Consider the following 26125-nt stretch of genomic DNA (forward strand, 5'->3'; position numbering starts at 1 on the left):
TCACCCCACAACATACACATAGATCTGTGTACTCTGGGTGGACACAGCCTACAGGTGCATTACCCCCTATCATATTTAGTTGGGATATGACAGCCAAAAGAACAGTATGCCATGTCAGAAGGGGAGTGCAAAACCATCCTCCTGCCATGGCATGCCTAATTAACTAACAAAGGCTCCATGGATCTGCCCTGTCCTTTTGTTTAGCTCTGTAGATGGTGGCAGTGATTGACATAATTAACCTACTAATGTAGTGTACTTCAAATAGGCCCACATGGGGCCTGGCTGCAAAGGCTAACAAAGGAGACATGGAACCCAACAACCTTTCAGACGCACTTTGTCAACCTGAAGCTAGCTCCCGCCCTCAGTATTGCTTTAATAGTGAAATGTCATGTCTGGGACTGCGTACATTACAGTAATCATCCCCACAGGGGGACTCCATTCAGAACATTTGAGTATGTAGATTGACGGTACCACTAAGTCTGGTATCGCTGCAGCTTCAGGAGAGACCTGCTGCTTTAATCAGGAACCATATAGAGCCCCTTTAACCAGAGAACCTTTGATCCACAACAGACAGGAAGATTGGTGGAACTTAGTATTACATGTTTTCACCCCTTTACCTTTTCTGTTGCAAAGCACTCTGGTTATGACCTCACGCATACTGGAGATTGTTGGTGGGGGCCCAGGATTGGTTCATTATGGTAGGCTTAGCCTACATCAATCCCAGTGGTCCATTTGGCTTTTAAAAATGGTCAAGCCCTCTTTTGGGCAGATCATCTGTAGACTTTGCAAGGAGTAACAAGAAGAACTCATGACTGGACCCTGGCTGAAAGTACAGTCTGCCTTACATCTTACGACAGTGAAGGAAGGCCAGCACCTCCTAGCACCTCGTAGAGGGAAGGAAGTTTCCCTCCCCTAAACTTCTCCTGGGGAACAGAGGGAGATACTGAAAACAGAGAACCCTCTAGCAGCTCCAGAACTGGTATCGAGCATGCACATAGCATGTCCTGCTAAGCTCTGCAGGAAGCCTCCTAGGTAGGAAGTGCCAGAGGGTCTCTGAACCAAACCAAGTCTCTGACCCAAACCAAGAACAAAGTAGCTGCCTGCAACACTCTCCTCAGCTTTGGGACGTCCGCCTTAAAGAACGACATGAGCCTAGTGAAGAAGCTAGGAAGAGTGCATCAACAAGCATCTACCGACGTATGCCATAAAAGACATTTTCAACCCAGTCAAGCCCCTTGCGCTGCAAACCGATCGCACCGCTGACTGTTGTTATGCTGCAGTCACTAAAGTCATCTGAGACATCGACCAGTGCTTCAGAAATGCCGACCAGCATTGAGACAATGATTCCTGACCCTGAGCCGCCATGTAAGCCAGCCTGCAGCCGTCCATCCAGCCTTGCTTGCCTAACTGCCTGCCGCAGCTGTCTCCCATCTTTAACTCTGTCACAGAAGCTGCAAGGTGCCCTGAAACCGACTCTAAACTGTCAAGCAGCAATATCTTCTACAAGCACAAGGTACATTGTGATTCTGTCCTCCTGGTCCTTCTCCGAAGGTCCTTAGTGACATTTTACAACCCATTGCTCCCTTTGTGTTGAAATGAAGTGTCCTTGAACTTTTGTGAATAATTACTATACTGACTTTCCTTCCTGTCAGTATCCATGGTGCATCCCTTTTCCTTCTTTGAGACGTTCTGTCCTCTGCATTCCTTTACAGTGTGGGTTGTATTTTGTAGTGTGCTAGAACTATAATAATAAAAATAAACTGTTTATACAACCTTGACTGAACAGTCCCTTTTATCATTGGATAATGATGGCATTTTTGCTATGTTGTAACTAACCAAGGATCCACGACCTTGAGGAGATAAGCCTCACGTTCCATCCACGTTACCAAAATTGGACAAGGAGCTTTATAATTTGCTTGTGTTTCCAATCTGTTCAGATCCCTTCTGGTGTTCTAGCGGTGTGAGGATTATTGATGGTATAGAAACAGATATTCATCCCTGGACCACTGGTGCCCCAGAGTTGATTTGTCACAAGAACTGCGCGTTTTGGGTTATTTGTCTGAGAAAACAATGTTATGTATTTTAACAGTACATAATATATAGGTATCTGATTGGTAGTTTAACAACTTCAATGCTTTGTTTAATACGGACATTCTGAAAATGAATATTAATAATATTGTCCTTTAATATTTGAAAACGTTTGAGGCAAATCATTGTCAAATCGTTTTTTATCAAGTTATATACTTTCCTGATTAGCCTCTAAGTTGGAATACAGATGTTCCCTCTTATTTTTTCTAGGCAGTTATACCCTTTGCATAAGTTCTTCCAATGTATTACTATTAGACATCATTTTCATAGCTATGTAAATGAGGTAATCGATCTGTAACTTGTATCTATACTACATCTGTTGTACTATAATTTGACAGAGGCGCATGATGTGTTTGAATATAAACACGTCTAACAAAAAGTTAATTCATTGGGGTTTGGGCCTTAAGTCCAATTTGTTAAATCGAAGTTAACCAAGACCACAACTCCTAGAATTACATTTGTTTGTTAAATGGAAGCTCAGTACTGAAAATTGCTGTCATGGTGACCTGGAGACGTGTGGTCTCGCTATGCCAGGGGTCTGCAATCTTTGACACTCCAGATGTTTTGAACTACAACTCCCTTCAGCTCCAGACAGTATAATCAATGTTGAGGGATCATGCGAGTTGTCCAAAATATCTGGAGAACCTCAGGTTGCAGACCCCTGCGCTATGTGGAGTGGGACAGCGACACAGATTTAAGTCTTTGGATCACTTTTTTTGTGATGTATTTTGGAGTGAGCCTCAAACATACAATACCATTGTTTCCACTCTCTCTTAAATGAAAGCAGCATCTAGTGTAAATAAACAAGAAAATGAACCTCAGAGCTTGCTGCCTGTGATAAATGTTACATAGCCACTAAACTACTTGATATTCTCTTTTCAGCGAGGAAAATATCAGAAGTTTGTGCCTTCCAGATTTCCCAGAGCCAGCTTATCTCTTCTGGAAGTACCTTGACTTGGCGACCTTCTTTTTGCTCTATGTGTTGCCCCTTTTGATCATCTCTGTTGCCTACACAACAGTGGCCAAGAAGCTCTGGCTGCGCAACGCCATAGGAGATGTGACCACAGAGCAGTACGTTGCGCTGCGGCGGAAGAAGAAGAAGACCATCAAAATGCTGATGCTGGTGGTCGTGCTCTTTGCCGTGTGCTGGTTCCCGCTGAACTGCTACGTGGTCCTTCTCTCCAGCCAAACCATCCGCACCAACAACGCACTTTATTTTGCCTTCCACTGGTTTGCCATGAGCAGCACCTGTTACAACCCTTTCATCTACTGTTGGCTCAATGAGAATTTCCGCTCGGAATTGAAATCTTTGATCAGCATGTGCAAGAGACAGACCAGGCCCAGGGAACACATGCTTCCCTCTGCAGTTCCGTCCTATAGGTTAGCCTGGCCAGAGAGCAGCCATTTCAAGAGGTCCCTGGTCTCTCATGCCCTTCCTTCAACCTCAAACATCCAGTCGGGAAAGACCGACCTCTCCTCTGTGGAACCCATTGTGGCTGTGAGCTAAAGCTTAGGAGGAACTAGCAGACTTTATCAAAGCCTATAGTGTTGTTGTCCCGGAGGAGAGAGGTGATGCTCAACAAGGCACTGACTGGAAGCCACAGCTGGATCTTGAAAACCCTTTAATGGTTGTTCTACTCAGAAAAATCTCATGTAGGCTTAATGGGCATTTGGGAATGGAAATGCAAGTGTACACACTAGTACACAACCGGGAACATTCCAAACAGATGTGCCACAAAAGTTAAATGTGCTTTAATAGACCTAATTTAGAGATAAAGAATTGGACAGGTTACAGTCGTCAACAGACACCTCTCTGGATAAAACTGGCCCACTGATGGAAGGTTAAGGTGGTGAAGCAGATGATGCAAGTGCTTCATTTGTGAGCAGGAGGGGCGAGAACAGGCGAAATGTCATAGGTAGACTAACATGTTGCATTGGATATTTTAATTGGTATATTATGAAAGTTACCAGCCTGCACATTAAAGACACGATTTGTTTGAGGTTTGGCTCTGTTTTCTCATTGTTTGTTGGGAAAACTGATTAGTCTCATAAGCTATACCACACCCCAAGAGAATGCGCAGCCCTAGTTTGGTTACATCCTCGTCGGAATAATTACTACTACAGAGCGGGATATAGTCTGTGGCTCAAACATCATTGTCAATTTGGCACAGAAGTGCGCGGCGCTATCAGTTTAGAACTAGAACTCTTTCTCATTTTCTTCATCATGAAGCCAGGCTTTTTTGGGAGAGATTGCCTTCTGGCTATGAAACCATGAAACCAAATTAACCTTGGGGGTACTAAAACTGGCCTGTTGGTTTCATTTATTGTGTTGGCTGTTTGTTTCCCCTCATTCTTTTTTTCCCCTTTTCTTTTTTTGTTAAATTATATGAATTTTTCTTGAGTTGTACATTGTGATGAATTTTATGTTTTTTCTAAAGAATGTACATTTTTAATGTAAATTTGATTATGTTAAACTCATGTGTTTTTGTAAAAAGCTGATTTTCGGCTAAATAGAATAACAAAACAAAAAACCCCTAGATTAAGACATTTCCACTAAAGGCTTACTTGAGTGAGTATGAGTTCAAACAAACAGCAGAAAAACATTATCTAAAATTCCTCAAACGGGGGAAATTAAACGTTGGTTACTGTTTTCGGTAATATATGTTTTTTGCATAGTGTTCCTTTTGCCGAATTACTCTGGAAGAGAACAGGGGGGCATTAAGCCACTGAACAGAAGACACTCACTTGTTTCTGGAAGCGGCCGAAAGAGAAAGCAAATAATCAGTGTCAAAACCAACAGTTTGGGCTTTTACAGGCACTGCAATAATGGCACTACCTGGGCATAGCAAGGCAAAAGCTGGCAAATTATGTTAGTATCTTGGCATACAATGGCAGTGCCTGGCAAATACCTTTCTAATGCATTTAAAAGAGCCCAAACTGTTAGCTTTGCCAGTCCATGTTTTTACAGGAATTCAGTGCAAGGAGCAAATTCCACAAAACACATATTGCCTACAAATCAAGGGCAGAAGACACAATTGGTTAAGACTTTTTTTCATTATATTAAGAACACGTTTACAGCTGTAATTAAGCTACTAACTGGCAGTAGGTGGCTTAGAAATAACATTTCGTTTTATGAAAAAAGATTCCTCCTGAAATGGTCTCAATTGAGTTAGCCTATTACAAAACGTATATATAAATTCTTTTGCTAACGTGTCAATTTAACAACGGACAATCTCAACAGTACAACCATGTTCAACTTACAAAATTTAGAAATAACAATGGCATACCTTTAAAAGTACAGAGGTAGCTCAAAGAGATGCCAAGGGTGTGTGTTTTGGATGTGGAGGGGCAAGTAAGGGGTGGCAATGGCCTTAGGCACTGACATGACCATTGGCAGGCAATGGCTGGGTAAATAGCCAAACCCCATCCACAGCTTGTGTCCCTCCTCCAATCCCATCTGTAACGAATCAACCTCCGGGGCACCAGTGGTCCATGCATGAATATTGGTTTCTAAACCCTCAATTAACCCCACACCTCTAGTACACCAAAAGGGATCCGATCAGATTTGAATACAAGTAAATTATAAGACCTCTTTGTCCAATTTTGGTAACGTGGACAGAACGGCAGGCTTATCTCCGCAAGGTCGTGGATCGTTGGTTAGTTGCAACACAGCAAAAATACAATTGTTACCCAATGATAAAAGGGACTGTCCAGTCAAGGTTGTATACAAACATCTACTTTATTATTACTACAACAGACAGTTCTAGCACACTACAATTACAACCCCCACTGTAAAGGAACACAGAGGACAGACAGTTTCACAAAGGAAAGGTATGCACGCTGGATACTGACAGGAGGGTAGTGGTAAAGTAGTCAGTCTTATAGTTCAAGATTATTTGGTTTCAGCACCAAAGGGGCAAAGGGTCATAACTGTCTCTAGGGGCCTTCTGAGAAGGATGTGGCAATTTGTTTACAGAAAATGGGCATGTGAATGGACTTTATCAACATGATACGGGCCAACTATAATTCCCCGACGGCCAGAATCGCAGTCAACGGAGAACTCTAGCAGACCCAGGCAAAACGCTCCCCCCACCTTAATCAGCAAATAGACTACTATGGAGTGATCTCGGGTTTGAAGATAAATAAACAGAAATCATCCGTGATGGCACTGGCGGGCGACAAGAAAGAAATATACAAGACAACGACAGACCTCCAACTACAATAAGCAGAAGCAGGTGTCAAATATCTCAGAGTGACATTGACACCGTGGATACAGGACCTCTACAAAGGAAACTACCCCAAACATTTAGAAGACGTCAAAAGCGATTTACTCAGGTGTAACCCCTTGACAATTTCATGGTGGGGCAGAATCACAGTCATCAAGATGACAATATTACCAAGATTACTATACTACTTCCAGGCTCTCCCATTCCGGGTCCCACTGACATTCTTTAGAACCCTCTCCAAAACCATTTTGAAATACGTATGGCAAAACAAAACTCAGAGAGTCTCACTCCAAACACTCCATTCCACCTGGTCGAATGCTTTTTCGGCGTCAAGCGCTATTATTGCCGAGGGGATTTCCATGATTCCTGTCTTCCCTATGAGGTGTATACTTCTTCTAATGTTGTTGTGGGTTTTCCTTTTGGGGATGAAGCCTGCTTGTTCCTGGTGGATTCATTTGGGGAGTAAAGGAGCTTGTCTGTTGGCCAGGACTTTTGTATAGAGTTTGGCGTCGATATTGATTAGAGCGAATGGGCGATATGAGCCCGGAGCTTCAGGGTCTTTCCCCTTCTTATGGAAGACTAGTATTTTTACTTCATTCATTGATGGTACGATGTTACCTGAAGTTTTGAAGGTGTTGAAAAGTGTAGTTAGATGGGGTGTTAATATGTCTGCGTATGTTTTATAAAATGCTGCAGTAAAGCCGTCTGGCCCCGGGGCTTTATTCCCAGGGAGGTCTCTGATTGCCTTCCCCTCCTCTTCCTCCATTATTGGTTGGTCGAGGGCCGTTTTCTCTGACGTTGATACTGTCGGAAGGGTAATCCCTGTTAGAAACTCCATTTGAGCCTCGCTACTCGGCCGCTGCGACGTCTATAGGTTCTGGTAGTACTCTCGGAACTCTTCTTTTATGTCCTTCATTTGCGTCTTCTTTTCTCCCCGCCCATTTATCAGGTTTTCACTGTTTGATCCTGGCGCCTGCCTTTTAGTTGTCTCGCTAGGAGCTTGACCGCTTTATTTGATTTCTTCGTATACCAGTGTTTTGCATGGAGTAGTTGCGTCTCGGCTCTTTTGGTTATTATCAGGTCTAACTGGCTCTGTGTGTGTCGGTATGCTCTCTTCAGTTTTCTGGAGGAGTTTTTGGTCATTTCCTGCCTTATTTCTTCCAGCTTCTCCCCCAGTTCGTCCTCCCATTTGTGGATGAGCTTATTCTTCCGCGCTTTTAGAGCTATTAGTTGACCCCTTATCACGACTTTGAATGCTTCCCACTTGGTGCACTGGGTGACATCCGGGGTATCGTTGTGCTCAAAGTATTCATCTATTTTTTCCCTGATAGTTTCTCTTAACACTGGATCTTGTAATATTTCTCCTGGGAGAGTCCATCGCCACAGCCCTGAGTGGTTTCGGATCTTGGGGAGGGTGATCCATAGCGGGGCATGGTCTGATAGTGATATTATGCCTTTTTCGATGCCCCGGATTTCCCCGAGTAATGCACCTGATGCCCATATGTAGTATATTCTAGAGCTTGTATCGTGAACGTGTGAGTGATAGGTGTATCCGTCCGTTGGTCCTCTGAGTCTTCTCCACACGTCATCTAGAGCCAGATTCTGCATCGCCTGTCTGAGAACTGGTGATGGGGCCCCTGTTGGGATGATTTTGGTTTTGAGCGATCTTCTGGTAGGTTCCACGCTATGTTGAAGTCTCCCGTGAGGATCACCTCCCCTTCCGCAAAGCTTTCGAGTTTGTTGAGTATTGCTTTGATGAAGCCCTCCTAGCCCGTATTAGGGGCGTAAAGGGTTGCAATGGTCAGATTACGGTTGTCTATCTGGATCTTAGCAAAGACATAGCGGCCATTTTTGTCTGCCAATGTTTCCTTGACTTGGACCTGCAGGTGGTTGTCGAATGCAATAAGGGCGCCTTTTTTCTTTTCCTCATCGTTAGATTGAATAAGCTGTTTATATCCTCTTATGCGGAGTAGATTTTTCCTCTTCTTCTGTATGTGAGTTTCTTGGAGCATTATCATATCAAACTTTTCCCTGAATAAGAAGTGTTCTGTTTTTTTCCTCTTCACTGGCGTGTTCAGCCCCCTAATATTAAAACTTAGTATTTTCAGCCCCTTTCTGTCCTCTGTTTTTGCAGTTCCTCGGTAGGGGCCTCCTGTGGTTGGCTATAGTGTGCATTTGATCCGGTGATTGAGTTTATTCCCTCCCAAACTTTCCCAAGAACTCCCTACCCTCCCCCCTCCCTTCCAATCCCCCCAACAATGTTCCTGAGGAGGGCCCTGGGCCCTATGGTTGCTCTGGCGTTACGCCTTTGCTCCATGCCCTCAAAAGTCTCAGGGTGGTAGTTCGCAGAGCATCCTAAACCCTGCATGTCGCGCGATTCCACGATGGTCCCATGGCTTCGCCGCGCATAGTTTTCGGCTTTTGCCCTCTCTATTGTTCCTCTAGTCTTGTAGACTCCTTCTCCGGATCTGTCTTGGCTTATTCCCTCCGGGTTCTTGATTCTAGTCTGGGTTGCGTGACTGGAGTCTCGTTCTTCTTTTCACCGTTTGCCACCCCTTCGGCTGTCTTTGTTGTTTTTGGGGTTCCCTAGTTTCTGTCGGATCTTGCTCCTTTTCCTGGCATCCCAAGATCCTCAGGCCCTCTTCACATGTAGTGACGCGGTGTTGCCTTTCTTCCCATGAGAATAGAAGGCCAAAGGGGAATGTCCATTTGTATTGAATTTGTCTTTCCGATAAGATCTTGGTCAGTTGGCCCATTTCTCTTCTTTTCTGAGCGTGGATTGTGCCAGGTCTTGGAAGAGTAAAATGTCTTTGCCGTTCATTCTAATTTGGTCCAGAGTCCTGGCCTCTCTCAATATTCGTTCCTTTTGTGCGTATCTGGTCATGGCCACTAAGACATCTCTGGGGCGGGACCGAGGGTCCCCTGCCCGCCGGGGGCCTACCCTGTGTATTCTATCGATGAGAATATCTTCACTGGGGTCGTCCTTCAGTATGTTCTGGAACACTTGTTGTACCGCAGTGTGGAGATCTTTGTCCTCCACTGTTTCCGGCATATTTTTAATGCGTATGTTCGCTCTCCTAGATCTGTTCTCCAAGTCTTCGCATTGAGTTTCGAGTTCCAACGCCAGACGTGCAAGGCGGTCTTGTGCCTCGGCCTTCGAAGTCGCCTCTTCGTCCATGTTCTGGACCGACCTTTCCAAGTTGTCCGTCCTCTCTTCTAGAGATTGGATGTCTTTTTTAAAATCCTGTACAGCTTGTTTCAGTTCCCCCTTCATATTGTCAAATTGGGATTGCGTAGAGGCAATAATTTGGTCTTGAAGCTCCTTAAACCACTTTTTCAAATCCTCTTGTGAGGTCGCCATTTCCACGCTTACGTCGCGTTCCGCAGGGGGTCTTTCTGGGCTTGAGTATTTGGCTTCTTGCTTTATTCCCGCGTTTCCTAACCCCCAGATGTGGGTTAGGTCTTGTGTCTGTGTGGACCCTCTTTTGATTTTGGATATAGCCTGTGACTTATGCCTGGTCCCGGGTTTGGACATATGTGGTTTTTTCTTTCCCTAGGCGTTGTCTCTGTGTGGCTCTCTCTCCCCGATCTTGGAGCGTTTGTGGGGGTCCGCTTGTCTCTTCGCCAGAGCCTGTGCCCCTCTGCTCAACCGCTGTTGGGGTGTGGTTCGCCCTGATTCCCTGGGCCGGCTTGATTCCCCGGTTCTGCTTGGTCGCCCGGTGTTGGGGTGTTTTGTATGGGACTGTGGGCCTGTCTCCGTAGGGGCTGAGGCGGTCTCCCCGTGACTCTCGTGTCCTTTTTATCTTGTCTTCCCCGGATTCGATGTGTCGCCTCAAGCCTGCCTCATGGGGGGCTCTGTTTGCTTTTGTGGGCGATTGTTGGATGGTCCTTCTCATCCCCCTGTGGGTCCGCGGGGCGTGCGGGAGGTGCGCAAGTGGGGGGTCCTCCCCGTGTACCCCAGGATCTTCTCGCCGCAGCCGCGTACCTGTTTGCTTTGTCCCCGTTCGGGACTCCGGGCTCCGGTGGACTCGAGCGCTGCTTCTGGAGCCGCCGGACTCCGACTGCCTCTCACCGCTGAGCTTCCTTCTGCTGGGCTATCGGAGGCACCTTTGCTCCCTCCTGGGCTGCTCCCTCTCACTGGCGGCTTCTCTTACGGCTGTTCCCCTCTTTTCCCGCTTTGAGGCGTCCTCGGCGCCCGTCTGGTCCTCCTTGGGTGCGTCACTCCTGGGGGGGTCCCTCGCCGCCTCTCACCGGATTTCTCATCGGTGGGGGACCGGGACCTATGCTGCACGGGTTCTTCTGCCGCTGTCGGGGGGGGGGACGCCGATCCCGGGCTGGACGCACTTCTCTCGGATGCCTGCCGCGGTGGCCAGTTCCAAGCGGAGCTCCGTGTCGGCGGGAAGGTGGGGTATTTCGGGGCCGCGGTGACGATGCTGCTGCCACCGATGTACTTCGTTCGGCGAGACTTTGCTCCCAATCTCTATCTGAGATCGGAGGGGTAAAGGAGTCATCTCGATGGGCTCATCGCCGGCTTTTGTTATTTTCTTTATTGCCGCGGCCCGAGCTGGGGGACGGAGCTACGCTCACGCTCGTCTGCCCGGCTCGGCCGCCATCTTGGAATCGTATGACCAAAGGCTTTTGATGTACCCACGGCTGCCAGGTGTCAGCGACACATGACAGGGGAGGGCGGCACTGGTAAGCGGTGTCCTCCATGAGTACATGACTATTTTTCTTTTGTACGGTGAGCGTGGAAAATGTGCACAGGAATGGCCTCATCATTCATTATTTTTAAAACAAACAAAAAAGCCCCTGCGAGTGCACTTTTCCTGTGCGGATGATCGAATTCTTCACACCATCTCTCATTTTTTCACTTCCCATGCCAATAGTTTCTGCTAGAGGGTGCCATTTACAGTGCCACTTAATAGCCAAAACTTAAAAGAAACTGCATGAAGATACATTATGCTGTCGGGATAGGGGGGAGCTGTGGGAGTGTCCCTCCCTCCTTTTCTAAACACTATATCAGTGAGGGCAGGGTAAAAAGCTGAAAATGTAACAACCTCAACCCCCCACCCTCTCAAAAAAACTGTATTTAGAAAATCAATGTTCAAATATTGATTTAAAATCTGTATATATTCGATATAGTAAAATGCCTCTAGACCTGTTGCATGCATATGCTCAATTGTTGGGTCATTTTATTGTGAATGCCCTGCACTTGACACGAGGAGGCTGTGCCATATGGGCAGAATTGGCATGCAAAACAAGATTTGGCTAAGTCAACTGTTTTGGTTTTTTGGGTAGCCATTGAATTGGTACATTGGCAGCAGTGCCTTAAGGGAACTACCTAGTCCTGAGATGGCAATAGCTGGCAAATGGTAATAGTAGCTGAACAAATTAGGGCAGTGCCTGTATGTTGTCTTTGACAATGCTTTTACATTTTTTTTTAACAGACATTGATTTTATTGTATTTTATTTGGTTTGAATTACATGCATTAAGCGCAGCATTCGTCCGCAGCCATCTTGGCGCTCCTAGTGGAAACTTTTAAAAAAAGAAGAGTGTTCAAAGCCTTACAAAAGGCAAAATGGTTAACTGTAGACCTGAGGAGGCAAGGAAGGGCATTCCAAAGATCAGCCGCTACCACAGAAAAGGAGAGACCCCCAATACGGTTGTATTTCACCACAGGGATACACAGTAGGCAAGTATCGGCAGAACGCAAAGCATGACCAGGGATGTAGTGCCGAAACTTTACCTCTAAATACTCTGAAGCTAGTCCATAATAAGCACAGTGAACCAGGCAAAGAGATTTAAAGTGAATGTGCTTAATCACTGGAAGCCAATGCAGTTCGAACAGAACAGGAGAGATGTGGGAACAGCGGGGGGCTGGAAGTGGCTAACTGTGCAGCACAGTTCTGAAGAACCTGAAGGCGCTGTAACACGTAGGCCGGTTTGGTGAGGAAGACAGACTTACACTAGTCAATAGAGGAAGAAACGAGCACAGTGACCACCGGGGTGTGAAGATGAGCCGTAATGAAAGGGAGAACGCAGAGAAGGAGCTTAACCTGAAAATGGCCCCGCTGACAAACAGCACTGACCTGGGGCTCCATAGATAGTGAGGCAGAAAGGTTTACCCCTAGGTCTTTAACAGGGGAGACAGGTATTGGAAAAAGGCCAATAGAGGGAGGCCAAAAGTCAGTGGTCCAAAAAGAGGAAGCCGTGGTGGAGCCCAGCACCAACCACCGGCACATTCAGTGCACGGAACATATGCAAGGTTATACTTGTTTCTTACAAATCAAGTGGCTGAAGGCACACTTTTTAAATATATTTTTATTACATCATGAGCTGGTTTGTAGCTGCAATATAGCAATTACCTTTCAGAATACTACCCAAAGAGCCCAGAGCTAGCTCATAAAGATCTCAGGTATGTGTGTTTTGGGCAGGCAAGACAGTTGGCGAGAATGGCCATATGGACTAGCATGGCCATGTGCGATCAATGCGTGGGTACAAATCAAAACAACACCCACAGGCTGTGTCCTGCCACACACCCCATCTTTCACTATATTCACTTCTATGATAATAGTTTTGGACCACCTAATAGTCAAAGCTAAACATGTGATGTGAATCTGACTGCTGTACACTGGTGGCTGAATACCGTTTCTGATTAATTTATTTCACTAAATAACAATCTGATGTGCAAGAAAGGGCCATTTGCCTGATTTGTGTGCTTCTAGTATTGCACTTTCTGGCACCATAACATTTTTGGGAGCGAACCAAAGTTGAATGGACAGGAAACTGGAATGCTGTCTGCAATCATGTAGCACACGACTTTGAGAGTACAGATTTGAAATGATTTATTTTGCCTTTACTTTTTTTTATCAAGTGATTTGTTAAATTATATTAAAATATAAATCTTTGTGTAAAAACAGCCATGCTCAGAAACTGTGTTGAAAGTATGTGATGGATTTGAATTTTAACTGGAACAATACAGTTATTTTTTAATTTGGCCTTTAATGATCCAAAGGTTTGTTTTCGATAAGCTGTGATATGATCCTCTGCAGCAAAGGGGCGGAAAATGTAATTTCTCTGTATTTGTAAGTCACTGTCCTGCATTCAAGTTTCCTGTAGGTGGACGCTGCTCTACTTCTGCATGAATGAAGACAAGTTTCACTTGAAATATTCGAAATTCGCCACAAGGTTTAATGGCGCTTGAAAACAGTCATGTCGGACTTCACCAATGGAACTCAAGAGAAGCCACTGTTACTTAACTAAATAAGTTGTGTGTAAGAAATAAAGTATTAGAGTCAGCAAGACATGTTTTGACAGAATGTGGCACCATGATTGATGTAATTCATTGTCATCTGGGAAAGTTTACTCATAATCTAGCATCAATCGGAACGTCATTATTCTGGCATCACTGCATGAACTCTGAGAGCATGCGAGAAATGATAGCTCTCTTCAATATCTGGATTAAGGTAGAGGAATTATTGAATATTCAGATCTAAAACCAGTATTCGAAATTTTTAGCTATCTTTGACCTGGTCTGTTGGTCTTCTCTTTTTTGCACCTTTTTGTTACCGGAGCTTTGAGCTTTGTGATTGATTTTTATGTGTAAATAGGTTATTATTATTATAGTGTTGTATTTTTACTATATTGTTATTATTCTGTTTGTGGAAGTTTAAATTTTTATATATGATGTTCACTTATTAACATGTGTAAAGTTTATTAAATAGACTGTATCACATTAAATAAATAATAATAAAAATAAGTTATAGAACAGAACATTCTCCATAGCACAAGAGCAAGCCAGATACAGTGAAGCAAATGGGAATAACATGCATCAACTGTTGAAAGTGAGCAAACAAGTCACAATCTGAAGGAACTGGAAAATGGAATACCTGTTAGAAACCACTGAACGTTTTTTATTAAAACATTGTTCCTCGCTACGTGACTTGCACGGTGGGAACGTTCCATAATGCTCTCCATATCAATGCATCATTTTTCCTTGGTGTGTCGCAGCCACAATCGAAGGGCTCCCCCCATTTCTTCTCTCATGTCTGGGAGGCCCCTCGTTTGTATTCCAGAACTGGAGTCCTGTCCAAGTTGTTACTTGCTGGTGGTAGTGATGGACTCTGCGCTGTTATTTGAAAATGTCGCGACCACTGATTGCAAGAGTGCACACGCCACCCTCTACCTCTTGTCCATTACTGTTGTTGTTAGCAGGGTGCACCTCTCCCCTCTTAACATATGGAAGCGGCCATTTTTCATGAATGTTTTTATTGATGGTAATGGTGTTGTCCGGCGCGCCCGGGTTCCCAATTATGGGGAGGCTTTAACAAAGTGGCATACATGCCAACATTCTGTGACCAAAAATCTGTAGGAATCTTAAAGTTTCAAAAATAGTCAGGTGAGGAGGTAATGATAGAAATAGGGCGCGTCAGCAGCCCATTGTCATTGAATGAGCCCACCGCCGCGGGTGCATTCAATGACAATGAGGCGCCTGGCACGCCTTCTGCCACCACGCCAGCTCGGGGGAGCCCTTGAAAGACTCGCCCGAGTTGGCGTGGTGGGGGGCTAATGGCGCCTTTTGTGAAAGGCACCCGCGGCGGAGGGGCGCCTTTTACATCAAAGGCCTGCATGCTGCGCATTCTCCCGCTACGCCAGCTCGGGGAAGTCCTTGAAAGACTCCCCCGCGCTGGCGTGGTGGGGGGCTAATGGCGCCTTTTCTCAAAGGTACCCGCGGCGGAGGGGCGCTTTTAGCCCACCGCCGTGGGTGCCTTTGACATTAAAAGCCTGCATGCCGCGCCTTCTCCTGCTACGCCAGCTCAGGGGAGCCCTTGAAAGACTCCCCCGAGCTGGTGTGGGCAAAAAATAAAAAACATTAAAAACATTTCTTTTTTTTTTAACAAAAAAATCGGTATTTGGTGTCAAAAAATCGGTAGGCGGTAGGACTGCTTAAAAAGCAGTATCTTACCGCCTAAATCTGTAGGGTTGGCAAGTATGAAGTGGGCGACAAAGTCTCGCCACACCTCCCACTCAGCTCATGGGGAGTCTTTAGCGCGGCCCTCCTTCGTAATTTTGTGGTCCTGTTGCCGCTTTCCTAGCCAAGCCCTTAAGTACAGGAAAGGACGAAGCGGTTTACACTGAACTTTGCCCCACACAGCGCCAACCAGAACGCCACGCCAAGACCACCTCGCGTTGCTGCTCGCCGTTTACGCACAGCTGACACTCACCAGTAAGGGGAGATCGAGGCACCACGCTCCACACACCAAACCGATCGGGGGTCAGATATGACTTCAGTGCAGCCTGGCTCCCGTCCTCCCGTCCTGCACAGACTGCCACACTCCGCCTCTGATTTAAAAGGGTTTTAAATAGATTAGCACATGTGTATTATTATTTTTTTAAATGGTATACCCTCGTTCTCCTGCTGCTCAGCCCACGTGCCTAGGGGCGGGGGTCGGGGGGGCGACAGTTCAAACTAAGGCCTTCTGAGGGCTTTTATTTTTTCAGGACTGAGCATCATGAAATCAGTAAGTGGCACCCTCACTGCTGGAGGATCCCGCTGAGGCGCCCCGCCCAGGATGGCTTTTGCCACCTACCCGTCAGGTGCCTCCTGATTGCTAAGATAAATGGCAAGTTTATCTTGTGTGCACATCAGCCTGCTCATCAGCCTCAACACCCGGGCTGTGCTATCAATGCCTCACTGGCTCTGATTCACCCCGGTCCTTCACCTGATGATATGATAGTTCATTTATATAGCGCCTATACACAATGTGCCTCATTACGACCCTGGCGGTAAGGCAACAACGGCGCTGGTAGTGCTACCGGCGCCGTTGTTGCCTCACCGCCTCCTTATGAGTTCTGCTCGCGGGGGCGCCCGGTACGCCTGGTAAGACCAGACGTGCAGAGCGGCATCAGCTAGTGGAAAAGGATGCTAACAACGGTCCCGTCATTAACAGGCTCGTTGATAGCATCCTCACCATTCGCATTGAGCCCTATGGGGGCTCAAATGGGAATGGGGACGTACCGGTTCCGGGTCCCGCGAATGGGAATTACCGGGCCACAAAGGTCGGAATGGCCTGGTAATTCCCATTTTTCGGGACCTGGACCCGAGTTTGGGGGTAGCCATGCTGCTAAAAACGGCATGGCTACCTCCAAACTCATAATGAGACCCAACGTGTTTCAAAGCGCTTCAAGGCAAGGGCGGGAACAAGGGAAAATACAATGAAATTCTTACAGGCCATGAACAGTAAGGATGTGAAATTAACTATCCTACTCGGCCTGACGTCATTTCAGATAGTGCAGGAGCTAAGACATAGGTAAGGAAGGGAGAGGGAGAGTGTGAAGGAAATGGAAACAGACAGGCGACTACTGTAATAGGCCTGACGACATTTCTGGTAGAGCCAGAGAAAAACAAAAGGTGAGGGAGAGGGGTGCAGAAAGGGAAGGGAGGAGCAAAACAAGCGACTATTGTAATAGGCCTGACGACATTTCAGATAGTGCTGGGCGTGGAGGGGGGTGAGAAACAGGTTAGGGGTTGTGGGAGGAGACAGACGAGGTTGCTATCATACTAGGTCTAGGGACATTTCTGATAGAGTAAGTGCATTGAAGAAGTTAAGGGGAGGAGGGGAGAAGATAGGAAAAGGGAGAAAGGGAGAGGAGGAGAGAACAGAGAGTAAGCAGTCAAAAAGAATGGAGAAGCAAGAGGGGAGAGTGAATACAATTGCAGAAGTCCGTAGTAACACATAATGTTGCAAGCCAGGATACAAGATGAAGATGGGAACAGCATGATTCAGGGCCACCATGAGTGCAAGATGCAAAGGAAGTCCAGCATGAGAGTTGAGAAAGGGTGACGCACCGTGAATCAATGAAGTCCATAAAAGTCAAATCCAGCATTGGCCACAAGACAGAGATGGTGAAACCAGAATGTATCAGGACAGGCTCCTGCAGAAGTAGGCTGGAGGAGGAGGGAGAGCAGGGTAGAAGAATCAAGCAAAACAGGCAACACCTGTGTGCGGAAATGGGTGGGGGCACAAGGGAACATCACGGGGGGACCAAAGAGGGATCACGGGGGGACCAAATATTAATCCGGTCTGCATCTGGCAGACGCAGCCCTGGGCTTTTTCTTTCCTGGTGGCCCCCTGCTGCTGCTGCATCTTCCACGCATGGCTCCTCAGCCAGTACAAGTGTTAACTGTTAGGCTACCTGCTTCTCTCATCCACCCTTCCTCCCCCACGGTAATATGGCCGGGCTACCAGGCAGGTCTCCCAATGCAATAGAGGCCGGCTTCCACCACTGCTAAGAGTCAGAGGGACAATGGCCCTCATTACGATACCGGCGCTAAACCATGGCGCTATTAGCACCATGGTTGGTGCCGTTATCGTAACGTGTCCGCCATGGTGAAATGGGGAAATACCACCCCATTCCAAGGATGGCGGGGCGGTATTCCCCCATTTCCCCATGGCCCTTCCCCATTCCCATTTTTGCCCCATAGGGCATAATGGGAATGGTGAAGGCGCTAAGTACGGTACCACAAATTGCGGTATCATACTTACCGCGAAGGTCCCTTTGCGGGTCCCTACTTTAACGGCTGGTCTAGAGCCGTTAAGGTCGGGTCCCGCAAAGGGACCTCGTAATTAGGCGCTAATGGGTTAACAGCGTTGCAGCCTTTTACGGCGCCGTTAATCAATTAGCGCCATGATCGTAATGAGGCCCAATGTCCACTGCCAAGGCTGCCTGCTACAGGTAGGACCTTTTTTTAAAGAGACGTTTTTAAAAGTACACACTTTTATACTTTTAAATACGTTTTTTATCATGCAGCTACTTAGATGAAGGCCCTAATTTACAAAAAGTTTAGCATGGGTCAAAGTAACTTTGCGCCGCAAAAGTACACATTGCGCTGCGCTAAAAAACATTTACAGATTTACTGATCTTACTTTGCGCTGGCCATTCCCACTTAGCGCCCTGTGTGAGTGCTTTTCACGGGCTAGAACTCAGCGCGCGGGAAGGACCAGCACAAAGAAGGAAATGGGGACGCCACATGTAAATATCCACATTAAAGGACGAAAATGAGGACTAACAGGGGCGTGGAGAGGGAGGTACTGTGCAAACTACAAACACAACCCATCAAGTACTGAGTAAACCCTATTCACAGAAACAACAATGCTACCGCATTCACTGCAACGGAGATAGATCCTACCGTCACCCGCCACAAAGCACAAACGTGCTATGAAATCTCACAGATAAAAAGCACAACGCAATCCTAACGAACAATCCATTGCCACAAAGCTGGATCCTGCATTGCTAGCACTGATCTTGCTACATAGAAGGAGGAGGGATGCCAGATAGGGAGATGCATGGAAGATACTGCTTCACATCCCATGTCATCGTAGATCTGGTCACAGAGTGGGAGAATGGCATGGTATCACCCACCATGTTCTGACAGGCTGTGACACCTCTGGTCAATGTGCTATTGGCCTTACACTTCCTAGCCACTGGATCATTCCAGCGTACCACAGCCATTGTTGGGGTATATCAGAACCCACACAATCAAGGTGCCTTCACCAGGTCTTGCGCTGCATCCTAGCATGTGTGCATAGATACATTGATATGCCACACACAGTGCAGGAAAAAAAAGAGTGTACCAGGAATTCTATGAAGTTGTTCACTTTCCACAGGTCCTTGAAGCCACCACCGACTGCACCCATGTATCGCTGAAACCTCCCCCTAGACACTGAGCACAAATATCGCAACAGGAAACCTTGGAATTCCATAAATGTGCAGGTGATCTGTGATGCCAAGGGACACATCATGTATTTGAATGCCAATTTTCCAGGATGCTCGCATGGTAGCTACATCTTGCGTCATTTCTCCATATACCAGGCTCTTCCATTGTGAACCTTTGGCAACACCTGGCTCATGGGTGAGTATCAACTATCAGGCACACACAAGCAGTCACATGACACACAGAAACACAACAAAAACAAAATATGCTATTAATAACCATTTACTCCTTTACATACGACAGTGCCTACCTCCTGTCACCATTCCTGTTGACATTGATCAGTAACTTAGCCACCCAGGTGAGGTGCGCTACAATGCAGCACACATGGCCACTAGGGGCACAGTGGTGTGCACATTCGGAGTGCTCAAGCCACGCTTCCGCTCCCTTGACCATTCAGTTGGCGTATTGTTACATGCACCCCTGCAGTATGCAAAATCATTGTGGCATGTTGTGTCCTGCATAATATTGCTGCATTTCGTGACATAGCAGTAGAGGTGAAGGAGGCCTTCTGCCCTCATCCATAGATACCACTCATTCCTTTAGCAGGCCAAAAGGCACAAAAACTGGACACACGCAACCAGATAGTACAAACCTACTTCACATAAAGTACAACCCCTGTGGAACACACCCACTAAAGCCAAATCCCTGATGGCCTTAAATGATGAAATCTGGCTAACACAGCTTGCCAATAACAACACCAGGAGAATGCATCTTGTGGATTGGCAAACACTGTGTGTCACAGAACAGTAAAAGTACCTTGCCACCTCATCAACATCCTTGCCATTAAGTGCACAAACCATTTCCAAACTGATGTCAATTAGGAAGAAACGTGTCCATGTCACACACCTAAAATTCTAAATATTGGAAAGTCAGCCCCTGGTAGAATGGCTCCATAACATTTTTTCCCCTGTTTCGCATGGACCAAGTGCAACAAAAAAGGCTCACCGGACTGCCACCATGATGCTGGGTCCCTCTGCACCATTGCTGTTGGTCCTGCTCAACCCCACACACCACTGCAATGCACGTGCTCCTGCAATGGGGAAAATCAACAGCTGCCCAGCCTCTGTACCTGTTAACGTTTCTTTCCTTCTCCCCAATTCTGCCCAAGCCCATCACTACCCTTTCCACTTACGTCTACTTAAAACATCTCCACTATATAAACCTCTTCAATGCCCTACACCTCCCCCGAGTCATCATCATTCCCTTCCTATAAATCCATCAATGCAACCTCACGACTCCTGTATCACCCTGAACCACTGCACACGCCCCATACACCAAGTGACTGTCTCTTCCACATCTCACCAGGGGGGTGGAATCCCTACACATCTATGCTCCTACCTATGTGGGCAATGGCCTACCCACTACCCTGCTGCACATCATATGTGTGGGCATACCACCTGATTCCCCAGCCTCTGTCTCCAACCATGCTGAAGCACCACTCTACCTCTGCTGCTCTGCCACCACCCATTGTAGGGTTGGACCACTTTGTCTGTCATCTGTGGCCACGTTTGTTGGTGGAGCCCTGCCCATGCACCCATTTTCCCTCCTGTTCCCCAGAGCTCACACTTCTCCGTTATACATGAACAGTCATGGCACATGTGTCTACAACCCCTTACCATGTCCCTCATAAACCCTGACCCTGGCAGTACCTCTGCCAAACTCAACAGCGATTGCTGCCTGTGTATCCTCCTGCCCCATGCCCCATCAACACAAGAAACAGAACCTCCATCACCACCCCATTCCCCTATCAATGCCCGCACCAGTGCCAATCTCCATGCTGTATCCCCCGCTCAACCCGCTCCTGTTAGGTTCCCCTCTCTTCATGTGTCTCTACGCTCTGCCTCTGGGTTTACATCCTTCCTGCTTTGGTACTCCTTGTGTGTGATGGTTTCGGCAGCTTTGGAACACAACAGGGGCACTTTCACTAGATTATCCTCTTCCAACATGGCTTCCCAAGTAGGTTGCAGCAGCACGCTAGTGTTTACGGCAGCAGAGAGAACGAGACCTCCGGATAAAGCCATGCCCACTGTTGAGGAAGCAAACAGTATATACAGATGGCCGACGGACAACACAGCGCGTAGCTAATCTCCTAGCGACTGCACAATTCTCTGTGAGTTTGTTTCAAGGATTTACAGTACTTTGTTGTAAACCTCTGTCTATCTATTCTGATTATCTAACTCTTTCTGCATCCTGAGAGAATATCTACCGAATGGCAACCCGATTCAAGGACTTTCTGATATCAAATCACACTTTCTACCGCCGGTCTTTTTCCCCACGTGATCCAGGTCTTTTTACTGGTGACGCGGGTATGTTTAGCTTGTTCTTGCAGACAGCAATTAGGTGGGGTTGACCCATACTAGTGTGTATTCATCTGTAATAGCAACTTATTGTTGTTTAGGTTGGATAACGGAGGCGCCGGATTGGAGGAACTACAAATCCCACAATCCTTCATCACTAGTTGCATCGTATCATCTTAGACTCCCAGGTTAGCGAGTTTACTCTCTCCGTTGTCTGTTTTCATCTGGTCTAGTTACATTTCCTTCTTATTCAGGACTCCTTTTTATTCTTTGATATTAAGAACTACAAGAGAGGCGGGTTCTAGCCGACACGTCTTTCACCGCATCAATATAATCACGTCTTCTACCTCTTCAATCTAGGGTAAGGTCATTTAGGTTCTCTGAGTCTATATTCTATCTTTCCTATACTCCAGCTCCGAGTTAATACTTTTTGCTTTTGTATCCTGCTGAGCGCAAAGGTGGAATTTAAATCATCCATCCTGGGGACTTCAGATCAAGGCCATATCATCTCAACACGCGGCTTTGGGGAACGCAGGGCCCGCGCTCCCTAGCAGCTCAGCACAGGGTTTTTTCCCCCATGAGGGTTTCCCTGGGATTGCCTTTGTGATTAAGTCTTACAGTGCTGGGTCGCGCCTGTGATCTCAGGGGGATTCTTGATATCTTCTTTACCATATTAACGCTTCAATAGAGTCTTCCCCATTGAAACCAGATTGCAATTTAGGTAGTTTTGATTACATTTTGCCAGTGAACCAAACCTCAGAGGCATCCCTCCTCCACCTCCACCTGCTGACACCAACTCAGTCAGCTTTCACATACATGCCCTACCAATGACTCAAAGGTGCACACTTTGTGTCTCTTGGGGTTCATGCTACCCCTTCCATTGCTATTCACCCTTGACCACTGGCCCAGCCAACAACTGTCGGAGGTCTGTGAAGGCAAAGGTACCCTTGCAAAATACCATGGATAAACACAACCTATTCACCCCTAGGTGTTAAGTAGATTTGCCCCCGTTTCATCCCCACCTCCAGTCACCCCCTGTTGGCTATCCCTGCCAAACGCAGATTCATGGTTTGTCCCTTTGCCCTGCTCCCTGGGAAAAGGCAATATGTAGCCCTACTCCCCCACGCACCGGGCAATGATTGCCTACTTCACCTGCCCCTCTTGTCGTGGCTGGGCCTGCACTGTAGCAGCTTGCTGGAGCTCCTCCCAACAAAGCTGAGTACACCAGCTCCACAGTTCTGTCCACACGTCGTCATGTCAAGCTTGTGCTTGAGAGTCCATGTCCAACAGGTAATGCTGCGTAGCCCGAACAGTACCCAAAACCTTGTTTGCCCAGCAGACATGTTCCATGGGACACCATCCTGCTGCCCTCTGGGACAGAACATGTACAACATGCACACACCAGCACACACATGAGAACATCTGCACATGCCTCAACACATCACAGACAAATGAAACATACATGTACAAAATTCTGTGTCAACTCCCACACCACCAATTGTGAAAGGTGTCTCCTGCCTTGTGAAGACCATTCCGACACCATTGCACAGCCAATATGTGTAGAGGCAGATGTACTACTACATCCCTTCTGCTTGTTTGCGGCAACCGCCACCCAATGGCTGAGTTCAGAATGACCTGCTATACACACACATTTGTCATATGACAATACTACACAGGCCATCCTTAGTGAAAGACAACTCATGATAACCACTTCAATCACCCCTGGATGCCAGTGGCTCCAACACATGTGTCATTTGTGTACCACGACTTCTTACGGACATGAAAACACACATGTACACTGTAAGCAGCAATAGAAACACATAATTATTCACAGAAAAAGTCTGAAGAGAGTCCCCAGCTCACCCCACACCATCAGAAACAAATGCCAACTCACAGGCAGCATGCACTGTCACTCCTTCATACACCTGCAAGAATTGTGTGCACTACCCAATGAACCTTCCATCTACTGACTCCCAGCTATCATAACCCCCTTGTCACTGTAGCTTGTTCCCATACATAAACTAAATAGGTGGTCCACCTCTGCCACAGGTATCAAACATGCACAATACAGTTGCAATTTAAGATGATTTATAATGGTACTTGCACAATGTGAGGACGGCCACTCCTTCTACACCAACGGATGTATGACAGGTGCATGAAAGTGAAAATCATATCTCAAAAAGTAGTAACATCAACCTGCCCTGTGCAGTTTTCCAGCTGCTTTCCAACCTGGGTGTGTGCCACAACCCTTTGTAATCCCTTCTGTCTAACAACCTCCAGCCCTGAGATGTCTCCCACATGCAGCTGCACCAACCATCAATGTTTGTTTGTTTGTTTTATTATTTATAATGCGTGTCAGACCCGGAGGTAACAGGGCGCAGCAGTACATGAATATGCAAAGCTGTTACAAAACTCTATCGAGGTAAAGGTGCCTTCAAGCAGAGTAATATTTACAGACAAATATATACAAAAGTTTACTATTTACAGAAAGTACAAGCCTAAATATTTACATATAGTGAGTGAGGATATGGTTAGTTGTCGTGCAGGGTTCTATGAAGTTTGCTTAGTGGTCATTAGATTTCAGCCACGCAGTAATGTTAGTTCTGAAGTTGTGGTAGGGTTGGTCAATTCTCAGTGAGGAGGGCAGGGAGTTCCATAATTTGGCCGCCTTCACGGGGAAGCTGTTGCCACCAATCGTGGATAGCTTGAACCTGGCGATGGACAGGCAATCTCTATTTGCAGATCTGGATGGTCCTAGGGACACCTGTTTGTGGAATCTATCAGCAAGGTAGATAGGAGCAGCTTTATTGAGGGATTTGTGGATAAGCGACAGGGTTTTTAAGGTGATTCTATCGTTAGTCCGGATCCAGGTATTCTGGCGCCTAGTCTCCGAGATGTGTTCTCTTTTGAAGACGCCTAATGCCGCTCAGAGGGCATTGTTTTGTAATGTTTGGATTCTTCTGATAGTAGAATTGGAAGAGCCTAGGTAGAGGGCATTGCAGTAGCCCAGACGGGACAAGATTAGGGCTCTGGCCAGGATGATGCAACTACTTTTGGAAAGAAAAGGCTTACCCGTTCTGATAAGTTTACACGTGTAAGCCATAGAAGATGCTAGTGCATTCACCTGTTCGGTGAAAGAGAGAGTTGAATCTAGATAGACGCCTACCTCCTGTTCCACCTTAATACAATTGCCGTCAATTATAAATGAGGAATAGTCGGGTCCTAGTTTTTTTAAGTTGGTGGGGGGTGCCCAGGATGATGAGTTCCGTTTTATCATCATTCAGGCATAGACCGTGCAAGGCCATCGATGCCTGGATGATGATGTACACTCTGTTGACCAAGGCCAAATCCTTGGCATAATCCCCTGAAAGTGGGAGGAGGATCTGGGTATCATCTGCATAGTTTGTGTAGGTGATACCGAGATGATCCATCTCATCGAAAAGGGGCTTGGTAAAGAGGTTATAGAGTGTAGGTGAAACACAAGAACCCTGAGGCACTCCACATGTGATGGGTATAGGGTCTGCTGCTGCTGAAGGTGAGAAGACCTTCATTGTTCTGCCACTTAGGAAGGATCTAATCCAGGTTATGGCTTCCTTGGAGAAATGTGCTGCTGTGTCGAGATGGTTACAAAGAATTGTGTGATCAACAAGGTCGAACGTGGCTGAGAGGTCTAGCAGGAGGAGCAAGGCTGATTTGCCATTGTCTCTATGCTCATCAACTTGAGTCTTAAGATCTATGATGACCGTCTCCGTCCCGTGTTGAGGGCGGAAACCTGATTGTCTAGCTCCTAATAGGTGTTGTGATTCCAGATATTTGTGTATTTACATATAGGCCACCTTATCCAAGATTTTTAGGAGAAATGGTACTGTTGTAATTGTCCTGTAGTTAGTGGGTATTGAAGGGTCTAGAGTCGTTTTTCTCAGGAGTGGGAGTACCCAGGATTGTTTGAGGTTTGTGGGGATGACACCTGTGGCAAAGGATGCATTAATAAGTTTGGTTATGAAGGGAGATAGGTCTCGAGCTGCGTCCTTGATTAGCTGTGCAGGGCAAAGATCCCCCTGACAATGGAAGGTTTGAGGGACAAAATGATTCTTTCCACCTCGAGAATAGATACTTTGGCAAAGTTGAATCGAGTAGGTTGGATTTCATTAGTGTTCCCAGTTATGATAGTTGGTGGTGGGTTCTTTAGGGATGCTTTTTTGTTGACTATTTTATTTTGAAGAGTGGACATTTTGTTAGCTAGTGCCTGTTGGATGTCTGCACACCATTTTTTGTCTTTGGAACAGGTATCTGGTATAACTATTGGGGTCTCTATTTCTTTGAGAATAGTGAATAGTTCCTTCATATTGGATTTGGCTTGGGATATTTGTTTAGCTAGGCATATTTCTTTCTTGTATAGGCATGATATTTTGGTCAGCTTGAGTGTGTTGGCTTCAGATGGTAGTAATCTCCATGCAGCCTCACAGTTTCTTTTTTGTTGTCTTAAGTTTTTTAGTAATGGTGTGAACCATTTGTTCAGGTGGGTTTTCGGCTTGCTAGGTCTGAGTTTAAGGGGGGCAATCTGGTCCAAGGAGGAGGCCATCATTTTATTATACTCCTTAACCAATGTCTCAGGGTCAGTACTGTTGTGCATTAGGTTAAGGGTAGGGAGTATGGCAGGGATAAGTCTATCCACTGTGATACACTTTTTGTTTCTGGTTAGTGTTGGTGGGGCCCTAGGGGTGAGTGCAGGTGGAGG

At 46.4% G+C, this 26125-nt stretch overlaps 1 protein-coding gene across 1 annotated transcript in view; it reads left to right on the plus strand.

Annotated features, from left to right (window-relative positions):
* The window catches only part of GPR83 (G protein-coupled receptor 83), a 288154-nt gene extending 283761 nt beyond the window's left edge, over positions 1-4393 (plus strand). The window contains exon 4 of the mRNA XM_069639272.1: positions 2971-4393. Coding sequence (XP_069495373.1) covers positions 2971-3595 — 625 coding nt within the window. The 3' untranslated portion in view covers positions 3596-4393. The remainder of the gene's footprint in view (positions 1-2970) is intronic.
* Positions 4394-26125: the final 21732 nt, after the last annotated feature.

This window comes from Ambystoma mexicanum, chromosome 7q, assembly GCF_040938575.1.
Source record: "Ambystoma mexicanum isolate Mex_15411 chromosome 7q, UKY_AmexF1_1, whole genome shotgun sequence".
NCBI classification, from domain to species: Eukaryota; Metazoa; Chordata; class Amphibia; order Caudata; family Ambystomatidae; genus Ambystoma; species Ambystoma mexicanum.